Source organism: Myxine glutinosa, chromosome 11 (assembly GCF_964187855.1).
Source record: "Myxine glutinosa chromosome 11, kmMyxGlut1.1, whole genome shotgun sequence".
Lineage (NCBI taxonomy): Eukaryota > Metazoa > Chordata > Myxini > Myxiniformes > Myxinidae > Myxine > Myxine glutinosa.
This window is the reverse complement of record NC_136271.1, coordinates 121964719-121982156: the sequence shown is the minus strand read 5'-3', so window position 1 is coordinate 121982156 and position 17438 is coordinate 121964719. Positions and strand designations below refer to the sequence as shown.

Genomic DNA, 17438 nt, shown 5'->3' with positions numbered 1-17438 from the left:
GAAAACTTTTGACATCTCAGAAAGTGCTGAAGGAAAACAAAATAAAGTTGGCACACATCAGGAACACACGATGGGGAATAACATTGATTATGATGACGTCATCGGTGTCTTCATGATGAAGTCATAATTGGATGCGTCAAAAGCCTTATCCGATTGGTAAGAAAAATTTGAGGGTCATCTACAAATAAATTTGTCAAAGAAATTAAATTGATGACATCAGTGATGTGGTATAGCATATGTTTAAAAAAGAAAAACATTTTTTTAAAAGATATTTTGTGTCTTTATTACATCTAACTTTCCCAGATTCATTACCCTCGCCAGAGGAGATGGTATTGCATTTGTGTCCGTTTGTTACTTGCCAGAAAAGATTCCGGCAAGTATGTTGGTTGGTTGGTTTGTCTGTCTGTCTGTCTGTTTGTGCACAGTACTACATCTACACCGTTACACATAGAATCGCCAAACTTTACACACATATTTGTCTTGCCCTGGAATAGACTGTGCCCAATTTTTAACTCTCTCGGCCCAAGGCCTCCATTATGACGTCATAATTTGATAATTCGACAAGAACAAAACTTCATCCAATCAAGATGCAATTTCTTGAGTGCCATGTCGGCATAAACTGATGGAGGAAAAAAAAAAAAAGATGACGTAATCGGTCACGTGGTTCGGCCGCCATCTTGGAAAAACCTTTAAAACTTTGCACCTCTATATCTCTGAAAGTGCTGAATAGAAAAAAATTGAGACATGGCTCATTGTAAAGAACTCTACATGGGGAATAAAATATGTTAATGATGATGTCACAGTTGCCTCCATTATGACGTCAATTCGACAAGTACAAAACTTCATCTGATCAAGATGAAATTTCTTGAGCATAATCTTGGAATAAATTAGTTTAGAAAACAAATAATGATGACGTCATCGGTCACGTGGAACGGCCGCCATTTTGGAAAAACCGAAAAACTTCATCCAAAATGGCCGATTAAAAAAAGTACATTCCGGCACATCCTCGGTCTCTGACCGATTTTTCATTTGTTTGTCTGTTTGTCTGTCTGTTTGTCCGCACAGAATAAATATGATTTTCTCTGCAACTGTTGGGCCGATTGACAGGAATATTTCACCATCGGTGCAACTCGACCTGTATAATTTTTTAATGATCATTTTGACGTCATAGGTCACGTGGTTCGGCCGCCATCTTGGAAAAATCGAAAAACTTTGCACCTCTATATCTCCGAAAGCGCTGAATAGAAAAAAATTGAGACATTGCTCATTGTAAAGAACTCTCCATGGGGAATAAAATATGTTAATGATGATGTCATAGGTGCCTCCATTATGACGTCATCATTCGACAAGTACAAAACTTCATCCTATCAAGATGAAATTTATTGAGCGCCATGTCGGCATAAACTGGTGGAGGAAAAAAAACAAATAATGACGTCATCGGTCACGTGGTTTGGCTGCCATTTTGGAAAAACCGAAAACTTTGCACCTCTATATCTCCGAAAGCACTGAATATAATAAATTTAGCCATGGCTCATTGTAAAGAACTCTCCATGGGGAATAAAATATGTTAATGATTGTCATAGTTGCCTCCATGATGACATCATAATTCGACAAGTACAAAACTTCATCTGATCAAGATTAAATTTATTGAGCATAATCTAGGAATAAATTAGTTTAGAAAAAAATAATAATGATGATGTCACCGGTCACGTGGTTCGGCCGCCATATTTGTTTTAACACAAAAGCCTTTAAAATCACTGAAAATACATCCTGGCGAGGGTTTGCAATCTCTGTTCTTTTTCTTGTTGATCTTGCATTCCATGCTGTGCTTTTGTAAACGTTTGAGAAGCTCAGAGTTCTTCATAATATTTTACGTCGTAGGTTGTAAACAGGAACCGCTCAGGGTAGTAGGGGAAGGTGGGGCAAAATGGCACACTTAAGCTTTCTTTGAAATTTTATCCAAAATGATGCAGTATATCTGAAATCAGACAGTGTCTTTACAATCATTATTCCATTATAAATACACAAATTACTTGGTATTAGAATCAAATCAACCATTCACTGGTGAGAACCAAAGACCAAAAATGTGCTAAGTGGGCCATTTTGTACACCACGTTGGGCAAAATGGCCCCCACATATGGGGCAATATGGTCCACCCGTGGGGCAATATGGTCACCCCGTGGGGTAATATGGTCACCCCATTGAAAAACATAATAATTACCCTCAGAGTCACCAATCAAAACACTTTGAACCTGAAATAATATTTATTGTGAAAAATTACAGACTACAAGGTGAGATTATGCACATAATTAGGCACAAAAGTCACAGATGAAATTCACATCTTCTTCATCCACACCTGCACAACCATCATGGGCCCAAAGACGACAGACTGTGCACTTTATCCATCCTTCTCCTATCACACTATAACTTTCCCGGCAGAATAAGCACATTGTTCCATCATCATCCTCAGACTCGCTAGATTCTTCTGGTGCCGTAAATATAGCCCGTTTACCCTTCACTATCTTCTTTTTTGGCTTTTCTGCAACTTTCTTTTGCTTCTGAGGTTTTTTTTCAGCTCTCTGCTTTGCCTTCTCTGCCTTCTGTGCTTCCTGTCTTTTCTTTTCTTCAGCTGCATCAGCAAGTCGTTTCTTGTATGGGCTTGATGTTAAATGCTCTGACATTGACCTTTTTGATTGACGTGTTGTAGGCCTACCCTTAGCAGGAGTAGCCTTAGGTGGGGGACTGATTTGAAAGGGTGAAATGAACTCCCTACTGGTGCTTGCAACAGCAGGTCTTGGAACAGCAGCATGTCTTTGAGTGTTACCAATGGGTCTCACAGCATTTTCGGGGCCTCTTGCAGCATTACCATACATACAGACATACATACATACATACATATAGGGTAGGCCTACATGTATACATAGGCCTACATATTTGTAACAAAAATAAGAAACATGTATGGGGTAAAATGGCCCACTAAAGGGTAAAATGGTACCCCACGGGCCATTTTACCCCAGGGAAATGGACCGTTTTGCCCCATGAACGACCTCCATGAAAACCTGACATCATTGGAAACCACATGTACTGGGCAGAATGTTTCAAAGGTCAATTTTAGTGACTGACTTATACTCTAAAAGCATGCAGTAACACTAGGAAATATGAGTCACTCTGTCACCACAAACACAATTTTCTCACATACCTACCGATAGATCCTAGTAGGTGTCAAAATGTTGGATGGTTCAGCTCGAGTTCAAGACTGGATAGGGATGGCCACCATGTTGTTACTTTCTGCTAATCCACAAAGGAATGTTTTAACATGAACAGCCACAAGATGGCAGCAGCTGCTGGTGTAATATACTAAGGGGTCCATATGACCCAAGGGGTCCATTTTGTACCACTTTCCCCTACTGCCATTCGGACTTAGAAGCGTAAAAGTGGTGCTTGGAACCATCTTACACTCTCCTAGTCAGGATTGTTTGTCTTACTTTCTGTCTCACTCAAACTACAGCTACCGGCCCAGCTTCAATCTTTCTTTCTCGCAAATAAATACCATACACTTTTCATCATACACTTTTCTTCTCTTTTATTTAAGGCCTGGCCTTGATGAGGGCTGGAAGCCAGTAGTCCGTGCCTGGAGCCTTCAACATAAAAAAAAAAGCTGGACCGAGAAGGATACTCACGCCTGGAGGGCAACAGTGCCCGCTAGTTTACAAAATTACTAATAAGGTTGATAAATGTTTCCATATACTCTTTGTTATACGTTTTTTTAGTTTGGACTATTGTGAGTATCTCAATCGCAGAACATTTTTTAAGACCCCCCCATGTTTGTTATGTTGGCTGGATTAGGATGAAACATTGAAAGGTTGTTTTGGGTCGTGCAAGTCTGTTCTTTATCCTGCCCCACCCGCTCCTCTTCTTCCCTCCACAACCCCAACCTACCCCAGTGCCGTGCGCGTTTTGCTTTCGAAGCTGCCACGACCCTGGATCGTAGATGAACGGAAGGACGACGGATACACGGCACTGCACCTAGCTTCACTCAACAACCACGTGGAGGTAGCTGAGCTGCTGATCCATCAGGTGAGCATCAAAGTTGGAATGGGTATTTGGGGGAAGCAGTAGTCTTGGAGGTTTTCTCAGTGGTGGGTGGATCCTTGAATAGGGTTGCCTTGGTAGGACAGAGCACTCGATGAGGTAGTGATGGGTGGTAGTGATCGTTGTTTCATAGTTTTGCTTTGTATCATTTAGAGCTTTCTTTGGTGTGGATTTTGTTTTTACTTGTTTCGACATCGTTTCGCAACACACTGAACTTTAGCTCTCATTTGGGTTGAGGTTAATTTGCTCCATATATGGACTCCCTTTTCACTGCTTGCCAATTGGCGTGATCGATGTTCTCCATGATGCGCCGTGATTTTGTACAAGGTAAATGGCATTTGGCCATTTATTTTAAACGACCCTTTATTAAGATAGATGGGAAGCCCAAAGGTCGAATTGTCATTTCCTCGAGTCCAGTTAAGCCAGAACATTATGGTTTGAAAAAGATCATTAATTATATGACTGATAATTATAAACAGCATTTTTATTGGGATTACATCTGCTGCGGTTCAAGTGTTGTATTTCCATTCTTATTTCGACTGCGCTTGCTTCACGTGGCGAAGCTCATCCGTCATGCCCGAAGGGTTATTCTGAATGAATGGAGGACCAAATACTGCATTGGAGTCATCAGAAGGAACCCGAATTAGTAAAGAGCAAAGATGGAGGAACCTTGATAGGATTTCGGGTTCCAGCTGATACTCCTCTACTCCTAAACCCTATGCTGTTTTACGGTCCTGACCGGGTCATGGGAATTACCCTTCCCCAGGGAAACGCCAGCCTGGACATACAGAACCAGAACCTGCAGACCGCGGTGCACCTGGCCGTCGAGAGGGAACACACGCAGATCGTACGGGTGAGCTTTGTGAAGAATAAGGTGCACATGGACCTCTAGGAGACCGTGCTCACACCAATGGCGGCACGGTAGTCGGTACCTTTATCATCGACTATCTCACCTATACTCTGTCTTTGATAATTCTGGGGTAAAACTATTTATTTGTCGGGACAGCAGGATAAAGTGGTTTGTGACATGACTTTCCTCGGGGATGCCTGTTGGGTTAATCCCCGCAGAATAAAAATGGCTGTTCGAGCGAGAGACGAGTGTGGATGCTTCATGACAAAGTACGTCTCTGTTTGGAGAGGATATAATAAAGCATCCTCTGTGCTGATACCATGAAATATCTCATCCCACATCTTCCCCCATGCTGTCCTGGAGCTCATGTGGGAACTTTTTAATCTATTGCATGCAGGACAAGAGCATTAGGGCATATCAATGTTTTTATCTGAAATAAGGGTGGCAGAGGAGATGGCAGAAAAGTCAAATGGAATGCTTGTGAGATTTGAACCTTGGATGCCAACATCCTGAAGCAGTGGGAATGCCAAACAGGCAAAACTCTCCCCTGATAACCTTCAGAAAAGTAGGCAATCGGTCTGCTACCGTGGCTGTATTGCATCTACCTGTACATTGTGTAACTAGCGCGTGATAAAATAGCTTCTCAATTCAAAGTGGGATTCTTCTTCTTCTTCTTTCATATGGTTACGGTAGAGGTTTACAACATTAACATGAGTTCCCTAACAAGGAAGCTCAATGCAGGAGGCCATTAATCCCATCAATCATATGCAATGGTTGCCAACCTATTGTTCTTTGTCCATGCTCTATTCTTTTTAAATGCTAAGTGTCAAGTAAGGAAGCAGCAAATATCATTTTAAAAGTGTTTGGTGAGCCTCGGCCGGGGTTCCAACCGCAGACCTGCCAGACTCGGAGCGGACGGACGCTCTAACCATTACACCACCGAGTCTGGTTAATTGCTCTCTCCTTCATTTTCTCCTTTAATAGCTGCTGGTCCGCGCCGGCGCCAAACTGAACGTGCAGGACAAGGATGGTGACACACCACTACACGAGGCACTGCGCCATCACACGTTGTCACAGCTGCGACAGCTGCAAGTCATACAGGACGTGGGGAAGGCCGACACCTTGTCATCCTCCACATCCGTGTCTCCGGCACGTCGAACCTCCGAGCCTTCCAAAAACACGGTCAGTGCCTTCGTCTGGCTTTTCAGGGTAGTGACCCGTCATGCTGCTTTTTGGAGGCCTTACCCAATTCCTGCCAACTTGCTCCCTCTAGTCACTCCATTCTTTTCTCACTTCATCCAGTGTGATTGGATCGCTTTGTCCTGGGTTCTGCTCCTGAAATCTGACGATAAACGTGCCACTGTTAAGCTGTGCTAGTGGGGGTACTGTGATGAGGAGAATATTGCTCTTTTTGAGGAGGTGTTAAGCCAGCTTTGCAGTTTGAAGCGATGACATTTTTTGACCCCTCTTGGTATTTTTCACAAATTATTCTGACGATCATCTGATGATAGGGAGGGGAAAACTGGATCTGTACAGTAAATGTGGGGCAAACGGGATTGATATTGGAACTTATAACCTTACTTGACCCTCAAGTTATTCAAGGTGGCAGCTTGTTTAATTTTTTTATATACAACATCTAGGCTCATGGAAGAGGAGGTGACAGCATAAAATAACAACAGACTGGCAATGCCACCATAATTGGACTTAACAAGCAAGGGTATGAATAAACAGGCACAACAGAGGTTAACCGATTCCAGGCAGATGGGAGGCAGTCACATGATAGGGACAAGGTGAAGGGAACAGCCAGAGGAGAAGCAAGAGCAGCAGAACAGGATTTGAGAAAAAGGGTACTGATGCCATCTGGGCTCATTTCCTATGCAGAGTTGTGGCTCTATAGAACATATTCCTAGATGTTGGTGTACCAGGGCTGAGAGGATGGATAGGATGACCGTTGATTGGTTGGGATGAACAGGTTCATGAGAGGTGCAGGTTTTTTTTTTTTTTAAATACTCCCAAGTGGCATCAATATCAGATACTGTCGAAATGGCAGTGCAATCCTTTTGTGAGAAAACAGAGTCCGTGCCAGTTGACCTGAGTGAACCACCAGATTGTGCAGCATTGAGGTTGCCCTCTAACAGCCAAAGACATATGAGCTTTGACAAAATTGTCAGATGAGACAAGAGGGACGAAGAGCAGAGGAAGAACTCGAGAGCTGGGATGGATAGTTATTCAAAACCATGTCCAGGAGGAAGGACGTCACAGAAATCCACTTTGGGAAATTTGCACGTTGGGTCAAATCTATAGGATTGGAGAGGCCTCAACTGCATTACCGTGGCTGGTTGTTGTAGTGCTGATACCCAAACAGTTGGTATGGTGATGATGGATAAAGCCACAGATGAAGAACAGAGTTTGGATGGATGGTTTTGAGTTGATCCATGTTAATTGAAAGAGGTAAATATGGAGTGTTTATCACACTCAATATATGGAGATTGATGATACTCCATACAGAGGAATGTGTAGGCAGAGGTATTCCAGTGCGTGAGGAAGAGTTAGCCTGAACAATGGACACTGAGCAATGGCGTTTTGACTTGGTCAGCAACCAACCTTCTGACTTGGTCATCGTTGGCATAATGGTCGGGCATGTCGAAGCAGAAGAGACTAGCCAGGGAGACAGAAATTGGTATTTGTTTTACCTGTGAAGAGCTTCGCGTTGCTGTTGTGGTTCTTGTTGGGGGCCAATTTTTTTTTAATGTGCACCCATTGGTCGGACAGCTGCCAGGCCACACCCACATCAGCCGATTGACTCCACCCACCCTCTTGGCACCAAGGCAAAGTGGTATGGCCGCAATCTTGGTTTTCTGGTGGGCCTAACGCATTAGGCCTGTTGGCCTCTGCTGATTGATTATACAAGCCAGTCGGAACGCACGGTACATCAGAACGCATGGTGAGGTGTCGAGTTCATGTCTAAATAGCACATTAAATGTAGATGCAGGTGAAGGTTTGAGTGTGTGGTGTAGGAAAGAGTGTGGGGTGCGGGGGAGAGTGTGGGGTGCGGGGGAGAGTGTGGGGTGCGGGGGAGAGTGTGGGGTGCGGGGGAGAGTGTGGGGTGTGGGAGAGAGTGTGTGGGGTGCGGGGGAGAGTGTGGGGTGTGGGGGAGAGTGTGGGGTGCGGGGGAGAGTGTGGGGTGCAGGGGAGAGTGTGGGGTGCAGGGGAGAGTGTGTGGGATGCGGGGGAAAGGTTGGGTGCAGGGGAAGGTTTGAGGGTGTGGGATGCGGGGGTAATGTTTTAGAGAGTAAAGTGAGGATGGAAGCATTTAGAGGGTGGGGTGACGAGGGATGCAGAAAGGGGGGGGGGGGGGGACATGAAGCTTTGAGGGGGGTGGGGTGGATGCTTATTCTGATTCCAAATTCCCAACTTTGACAAACAGAGACAAAAATAATGCAATAGGAGATTATATCGCTTGTTGAACACTTGAACTTGTTTGCGCTGTATGAGCGGGGGGGGGGGGGGGGGGTGGAGTTGGGAGTGGGTGGAGGAAGGGAGGCTGGTGGACCAGGCACAGAGCAGACAAACACCTTAGAGAAATAATTATTTTGAAGAAGGAACATATATCGTGGTGGATAAGAAGAACACGTGTAACATTTATGAAGGAGATACATATAGTTAGGCAGCTTAGCAATTTTTGGGGGAACGACTTTACAAAAGTACCATTTTTATTTTAGTCGTTCATTGGACCATATGCAATAGAATTAGGACCGGAGGCAAGACATATACAGTGTTTGACTTTTGCGCAAATACGACTCGCACAGCATAATATCGAGCAATACATTTATGCAAATAAATCATCAGCTATTGGAGTCAGACTAAAATCGTAAATACATAAATTGCTGGACAAATTACCTTGAACAACATGTTGTCTGTTCTAAAGCTATATTGTCATTACATCCTTGTAGTTGCGTACATGTTAGATATATGAGAGGTGCGCGAGTCACAAGTATAACACATTTGTATAAACACTCGGTGTTATATTACTAATTATTATTACATGGAAGCGAAAGATTTATTATGCAGGCATGCATAAGTTTTACAAATAACACTGCATGTGATGAAATAAAGGTTAGCCTCCTTGTCGAAAATATATACATAATTGGTTTTTGTCCAATAAAAAGGTGAAGAACTCTGTATATTTCTTGCCTCCGGTCCTAAATCTATTGTATATGGTCTAATGGACCACCAAAGTAAAAATGGCGCTTTTGTCAAGCCGTTCCCCATTTTCGATAAATATGCTGCTAAGCTGCCTGACTAATAAGTTGAAAATGAAATACATTCTCCAAATCATCAATTTTTTTCATAGAATAAGCATTTATATTTAATGTAGATTCAGTTTGGAGAAAAGAGTGGGGGAGAGTGTAGCAACCAGAAGCAGAATGGGATTGAAGTAGAAATGCGAATCGTTATGAAGTGAAAAAATTTAGTTTTTTTTTTTTTTGAAGCGAAGAGAGGAAATAGGATAATGTTAAGGAAATAGAATCGAGATACCTGGGAACATACTCAGCATAGAAGCAAGATCGAAAGATCCATTTCTATCCGAGGGAAGGCCGTATCAAGCCTTGAACCATATGAAACTAACGAAACAAATAGCACAAAACAACGAATCGATCAACACGAAATATTACACGGGATACAACACCATGACAAATCCAGTTTGGAAAAGTCAGCTTTACGAGGTGGAAACGAGGAGCTCACATCACCGTGTACGTGTGAATCATCCCAAACCGGAAGTCAAATCAAGAAATGTTATGAGAGGAAAGTTTCTCTTAAGCATATAAAGTCTGGAGCTGTAGCAGTAACTTGGACGGAGGGATCGGCGATGTTGGAATGGAGAATTTGAATATTTATGGACCATACTGTTCGGGAAGGGGGAGGAGGAAGAGGATGGTCGAGAGAGTCGGAGAGTACTTGGATGTGCTTGGGCTAGAAGATGTGGGAGGTACAGACATGAAGACGTTAATGGCCTTGAACACACACACTTTAAACTTTTCTGGATCGCAAGTTCAGCCAAACGAAGAATCAACTGTGTGGTTTAAAGTGTGCCGAAAAGTCACACCGTCTGAATGTCATGGGACACGGTGTGTGGATTTGTGAGCGAACTATAAGGGAGACGTAAGGCAAGGAAGAAGCTTTAGTGCAAGGAAGTGTTTGGGAAGGACATTTGAGGGAGATTGAACATTTTATGAAGTCACTTAAAAGAAGAATGAATTTCAAAGTGGAGAAGGATGATATACATGATTTGAGGAAGGAGTAAGGTAAGAATGAGTAAATTATTTTACTGCACAGTCATTGCTGTTGTTGTATAGCCCCGGACAGTTCTTGCAAACAATCCCACAGCACGGCCGATCCATCTCCCGGGGCGACCCAGAGATCTCCCACATCCAGTATGGTGTACTCCTGCCTTCACAAAGACAGGACCGACCACGACGGAGTGAGAGAGTGAGAGTGAGAGAGATAGAGAGAGAGATAGAGAGATAGAGAGAAGAAGAAGGGGGGGGGAGAAGAAGAGGGAGAGCGCCGGTCCATGGGGACCGATCGGCACTCTGCATGCTGCTCCGATGAATCCGGATAACAGGGAAGAATCGGGAGGATTTGGCCCCCGACTTGCATTGGGGTGTACAACCACCACGAAGAGGCGTCCTCGATATATGCCAAAGTTTGACTGTTGTTTTATTCCCTTTGAATGATATCCTCCATCTTCATTCCATCCATCACCTCTTCCCCCCTCTTCTCTTCCACACGTCCCTCCCTTTACCCACTGTTACCCACTTCCCATTCCTGCCCTCCTATACACATAAATGTATGAGTGGATCATAGTATTACTTTATTTATCATAAAGGATCTTCTTCATAATGGTTCTCAGCACATGTATGCTGAAGATCGTATTAAGGAAATCAAGTTCTCTGATATTACACATGTGCTACCTATTTTCAGCTACCTACTTACCTATTTCCTCTGCTATCTCGCTCTTTCTCCCTTCCCATTCCACATAAAAAGTTGCTCATGGGTCTTGGCACTCAAGGTACGGAGAAAAAAAACTCTGCTTCCATTGCATGCTTCTTGTCCACCAATGGAGCCGACCTCTCGCTATGCAACAAGAAGGGTCAGTCCCCCATAGACCTGTGCCCTGATCCGAACCTCTCCAAAGCACTCACCAAATGTCACCGGGAGAAGAACAGGCAAGTAACAGGCCCCAGGACCTGCAGCGTTTTTGGGGGTGGGTTGGAGGAATGTCGTGTGCACCGGAAAAACGAACCACTGGATATATCTTTGTTTAAGATTTACCGTGTAGTGAAATACCTTTGTTCAATGTTCACCATTTGGTGATTTACCTTTGTTTAATGTTTACCGTGTCGTGAAATACCTTTGTTCAATGTTCACCGTGTGCTGTTTTACCTTTGTTTCATATTTATCGTGTAGTGAAATACCTTTGTTTAATGTTTCCCGTGTGGTGAAATACCTTTGTTCAATGTTCACCGTGTGCTGTTTTACCTTTGTTTCATATTTATCGTGTAGTGAAATACCTTTGTTTAATGTTTCCCGTGTGGTGAAATATCTTTGTTTAATGTTCACCGTGTGGTGATTTACCTTTGTTTAATGTTCATCGTGTGGTGATTTACCTTTGTTTAATGTTCGCCGTGTGGTAATATACCTTTTTAATGCTTACCGTGTGGTGAAATACCTTTGTTTAATATTTACTGTGTGGTGATTTACCTTTGTTTAATGTTTACTGTGCAATGATTTACCTTTGTTTGTTCACCGTGTGGTGATTTACCTTTGTTTAATGTTCACGGTGTGGTAATATACCTTTTTAATGCTTACCGTGTGGTGAAATACCTTTGTTTAATATTTACTGTGTGGTGATTTACCTTTGCTTAATGTTTCCCATGTGGTGATTTACCTTTCCTTAATGTTTACTGTGTAGTCCTTTGTGTAATGTTTATCATGTGGTGATTTACCTTTGTTTAATGTTTACAGTGTAGTGCCTTACCTTTGTTTAATGTTTACCATGTGGTGATTTACCTTTGTGTAATGTTTATCGTGTGCTGATTTACTGTTGTTTAATGTTTACTGTGTGGTGATTTACCTTTGTTTAATGTTTACCACGTAGTGATTAACCTTTGTTTAATGTTTCCCGTGTGGTGATTTACCTTTGTTTGTTTACCGTGTGGTGATTTACCTTTGTTTGTTCACCGTGTGGTAATATACCTTTTTAATGCTCCCGTGTGGTGAAATACCTTTGTTTTTTAATTACAGTGTGGTGATTTACTTTTGTTTAATTTTTACGATGTGGTAATATACCTTTATTTAATGTTTCCCATGTGGTGATTTACCTTTGTTTAATGTTTACCGTGTAGTGATTTACCATTGTTTAATGTTTACTGTGTGGTGATTTACCTTTGTTTAATGTTTACTGTGTGGTGATTTACCTTTGTTTAACGTTTACTGTGTGGTGATTTACCTTTGTTTAATGTTTCCCGTGTGGCAATTTACCTTTTTGTAATGTTTACTGTGCAGTGATTTACCTTTGTTTGTTTACCGTGTGGTGATTTACCTTTGTTTAATGTTCACCGTGTGGTAATATACCTTTTTAATGCTTACCGTGTGGTGAAATACTTTTGTTTAATATTTACTGTGTGGTAATTTACCTTTGCTTAATGTTTCCCGTGTGGTGATTTACCTTTGCTTAATGTTTACTGTGTAGTGATTTACCTTTGCTTAATGTTTACTGTGTAGTGATTTACCTTTGTTTAATGTTTACCATGTGGTGATTTACCTTTGTGTAATGTTTACCATGTGGTGATTTACCTTTGTTTAATGTTTATCATGTGGTGATTTACCTTTGCTTAATGTTTACTGTGTAGTGATTTACCTTTGCTTAATGTTTACTGTGTAGTGATTTACCTTTGTTTAATGTTTACCATGTGGTGATTTACCTTTGTGTAATGTTTATCATGTGGTGATTTACCTTTGTTTAATGTTTACCGTGTAGTGATTTACCGTTGTTTAATGTTTACTGTGTGGTGATTTACCTTTGTTTAATGTTTACTGTGTGGTGATTTACCTTTGTTTAATGTTTACCATGTAGTGATTTACCTTTGTGTGATTTACCATGTGGTGAAATACCTTTGTTTAATGTTTAACATGTGGTGAAATACCTTTGTTTAATGTGTATTGTGTGGTATTTACCTTTGTTTGCTGTTTACCGTGTTGTGATTTACCTTTGTTTAATGCTTACTGTGCAATGATATACCACCGTTTAATATTTACCATGCAGTGATTTATCTTTGTTTAATATTTACCGTTTGGTGATTTACCTTTGTTTAAGATTCACCATGCAGTGATTTATCTTTGTTTAATATTTACCATGTGGTGATTTACCTTTGTTTAATATTTACCATGCAGTGATTTATCTTTGTTTAATATTTACCATGTGGTGATTTACCTTTGTTTACTGTTTACCGTGTTGTGATTTACCTTTGTTTAATATTTACCGTGTGGTGATTTACCTTTGTTAATGTTGTGTTTCGGTAAGCCAAATTCGATCATTCATTATTTCCAAAGAATGATTAAAGGTAAGATGCTGGTTGCATCACAGTTATCTTCGAGGAAATAGAATAGGAACCAGTTTTGTTGTGAATATTGTTTATTGATTACATTTGATACGGTACAACAAATTAAACTGAAATGTTAAATCGTTTGTTTTATCTGTGGCTTCACTTTGATTAATTAATTGGTGTTCATTACAAAGAAGATAAACATTGTAAAGTGGGGGAGGAGAAGGAAGAGAGGTAGGAATGGGGAGGGAAGGTCAGGGAGGGGTGTTGGAGGGAAAGGGGAGGTAAGGAGAGGACTGGGGGCTAGTTGGGTGTAGAGAGCTGGGCAGGGCGGGGGAGGGGGGCGGGGGGACAGGACAGAGAGAGATGGAGATCCATGAATGGAAAGAGAAGAAGAATCAGGGCCTGAGGGAGGTGGGGTGAAGGTGGAGAGCTGGTGGTGTAAAGAGAGGGAAAGGGGAGGTAAGGAGAGGACTGGGGGCTAGTTGGGTATAGAGAGCTGGGCAGGGCGGGGGGGGGGGGGCGGGGGGACAGGACAGAGAGATGGAGATCCATGAATGGAAAGAGAAGAAGAATCAGGGCCTGAGGGAGGTGGGGTGAAGGTGGAGAGCTGGTGGTGTAAAGAGAGGGAAAGAAGTGGCTGCAAAGGGAGAGGGGGGGGGGGGGGGGGAGGGACACAGAGACGTGTTGTTTAAATTTACTGTGAATTTCCAAAATCTCAGTCCTCAGGCAACCCTGAAGAGTCCATCTACAGGACTGAGCGAGTCGGATTCCCTGAAGGAGTGCATGGTGTGCTCCGACTCTAAACGGGATACCCTGTTTGGTCCGTGTGGGCACGTGGCCACCTGTTCTTTGTGCTCCCCACGTGTGAAGAAGTGTCTTGTGTGCAAGGAGCCGGTGCAGTCTCGCACGAAGGTACGCAAACTTGTATTATTCTGCTCAACATGCGGCTGCCATTTGGCGTCACAAATTGCTCATTCAAATATGTGTTTGAGACGGTCTATCTCGGTCGACATGGTGAGCTACGCCCTGTGTGGTCTGCTCGATGTTTTCATTTTAAATTGAACGGATTCCTTTTTGTGAATGGCAATTCAGGCCAAACGTCTTCGTGCGCACATGGAGATCGGATCGTTTCGGTGTAGTTCAGGATGCATGTTGCGGAATGGCTTGGGGGAGCCTGCTGCGGTTATACAATTGGGAGGGAAGCCATGACATGGCGAAGAGGACGGATGGCACTGCTGTTGTGCTGATCTGCCATCATATCAGTTTTGCCGACGGCGGTTTGGAGAGTGGACATGAGTTGTTGTTGTTTTTTTTTGTAACCACCAGAACCCTCGATCGTATTTCCTCAGCTTTCGGGCATATCATATTGATTGTGCCACGTTTTAAAGTTACCTCATCTATGATACCCCCTGCCACCACTCTGTTGTCCTCCGCCCTTCAGATTGAAGAATGTGTCGTTTGTTCGGATAAAAGGGCAGCCGTCCTTTTTCAACCATGTGGCCACATGTGCGCCTGTGAAAGTAAGAGATCACGGAGCTACACACACACACGCACACACACACACTCACACACACACACATACACACCTCCATTTTGTTCCAACCTGGAGGGTGTCTGGACGTTATTCTCTATTCGGATTGTTCCATTTGTCATTATCTTCACACCTTCCAACTCTGCTTTATATATTTTCTCGGTTGCAAAGTTTAACTTTATCTCGACAACTGCAGATTCGGAACAAACGTCAAAGCAAAATCAATTCCACTTTGTGTTCGTTCACCAATGAAGCTTCAGGGCCTCTGTTACCCTTGACAGATTGTGCCAGCTTGATGAAGAGGTGTGTGCAGTGTCGAACGACGGTCGAGCAGCGCGTCTCGTTCTCCACGTGCTGCAGGATGAAGGACAGTCTCGACGAGGATCCGTACGGTTAGTAATGTTCATGTCATTGCGAAAGGTCCACAGGGGTGTTCGCCGGCCTGCCCAGGCTCCGTCTGATCGCTGAATTAACACCAGGGGGGTTGACTCAGCCTGTCATCCTTCCGACGTCGGCAAATTGAGTACCAGCTCACTGGTAATTCCCTGTGTGTCGCAAGAGGTGACTAACAGAGTTGGCGGCAGGAAGGGCATCCGGCCATAAAACTGCTTCAAAAAGGGGACCAAGATGCCCAAAAAAGGCCAACCCCTGCCCTGCGGGGGGAAATGGCCTCCAAAGGTGGTTCCTCCCAGGCTCCGTCTATCTTTTCTCAACACAAGTTTCCATGAATACCTATGTACATGTGATGATTGTTTTTGATACATATTGTAGACTTGTGAAAGAGAAAGGAAAGGAATAGCAAAAAGGTAATAAACTGTCGGCTGGAAAACGGTTCAACACATTAAGCAAGGGAATGGATAAACAGCAAAAGAGAGAGAAGGGGAGGAAACAGAAACCTGCAGGTGGGGTTAGGTAGGGCTAATGAAGATAGAAAAGATATTGCAGGGGCGGATCCAGGGGGGGGGTTCAGGGCGTGCGCACCCCCCCCCCCCTCCCCTTCGATCCAGGATGAGGGTGCAGGCGGTGCGAATCTACTGAACTGTTGGACCAGGGAAGAACACAAGGAACTGCAGAAACTTCCAAGAACGCACGAAATGCCGTTTCTGACGATCAATTTTTTAAAAATTCCTGGGGATGACCCCGAGACCCCCCCCCCCGCGCCTCAGCGTGAAAGGTTAATGCACCCCCGTCTTTAAATTCCTGGATCCGCCCCTGTATTGGGTAGTGATATGGATAACACAAGGTAGTTGTGCACTGCCAATTTGCTTCCCGGTTGGGATTGAATATCTTCAGAAAGGCAGTTCCACAAACAGAAAAAAAAGGAACTAGAAAGCATCTGCAAATGCAAAGCCCGTCCGCGTCCGCTTTGCATTCAGACATAGTCTTCTTCTTCTTCTTCTTCCGTATGCTAAACATGACGAAAACCGTTAAAGAAAATACAAAATGAAAATTGACAATTTTATGCGGTCTTGACCTTTGCCCTTAAAAAGCAGTCATCTCCTAGCGTTTGATTGGTGAACCAATTCAGTGACCTAATATGCAAATTCTTAAAATTCCACATCAATTGGATGAAAATTGGCCATTTTAGATGACTGACCTTTTGACAAAATTATTAATTTGTCTTCTCCATATTTATTTTCATAACAAACTTTGCTGAAAATTTGATGACAAAAGTTCAAATGGTTAAAAAAAAGGTCGACAGACACACACACAAGTGATTGCAAATCCCCGTCTTCCGCTGTGCGTGGGATGGGATACCTAGAACAGCACTCGGTAGAGCACATATCTCCGCCAGGCTGAAGAGTTTACATTTTGTATCCCAATGATAGGCCAGATCTGGATCCGGACCTGAACCAAAATCGAATCAGCTTGTTATTGTCACCCACCCAACCCATCCACCTAGTTTGTCATAACTTGTCCACAACTTCTTGAAATATCCTGCTATATTTCGTTTTTGGCCCTATTTCTCGATGGTGAAGAATTACAATTATCGTGTCCGGATTCGGATCTTCAACAAAATCTAACCATTTCTTCCTTGTCACACACCCAACCTGTCCACCCAGTTTCGTCCGAATCTATCTATAATATTTTGAGATATTCTGTACACAGTCGGACAGACAGCAGTGATGGCAGAGGTAACATCCACCTTTGGTGGCGGAGGTAACAAATGATGTGTGCAGTCAGCCTGGATTGTGAGTGTAACCAGGTCGTGGAAGAACTCACATAGCCAGCATATTTGGGATAGGCCAAGCTCGTATGTGGTACGTAGTGGGTTGTCTGGCATTTTTATGGAGATGAGGGAGTTGGGCTGGAGGACAACCAATGAAATCAGCGGGGCCTTAGACCTGTCTGC

The 17438-nt window shown here is 43.1% G+C and overlaps 1 protein-coding gene across 1 annotated transcript in view; it reads left to right on the top strand.

Moving 5' to 3' along the window:
* Positions 1–17438, top strand: part of MIB1 (MIB E3 ubiquitin protein ligase 1) — a 172240-nt gene that overhangs the window by 151371 nt on the left and 3431 nt on the right. Inside the window, exons 13-19 of the mRNA XM_068131137.2 lie at positions 3945–4077; positions 4859–4945; positions 5927–6124; positions 10991–11172; positions 14274–14466; positions 14996–15074; positions 15367–15477. Of these exons, the coding sequence (XP_067987238.2) occupies positions 3945–4077; positions 4859–4945; positions 5927–6124; positions 10991–11172; positions 14274–14466; positions 14996–15074; positions 15367–15477 (983 nt within the window). The remainder of the gene's footprint in view (positions 1–3944; positions 4078–4858; positions 4946–5926; positions 6125–10990; positions 11173–14273; positions 14467–14995; positions 15075–15366; positions 15478–17438) is intronic.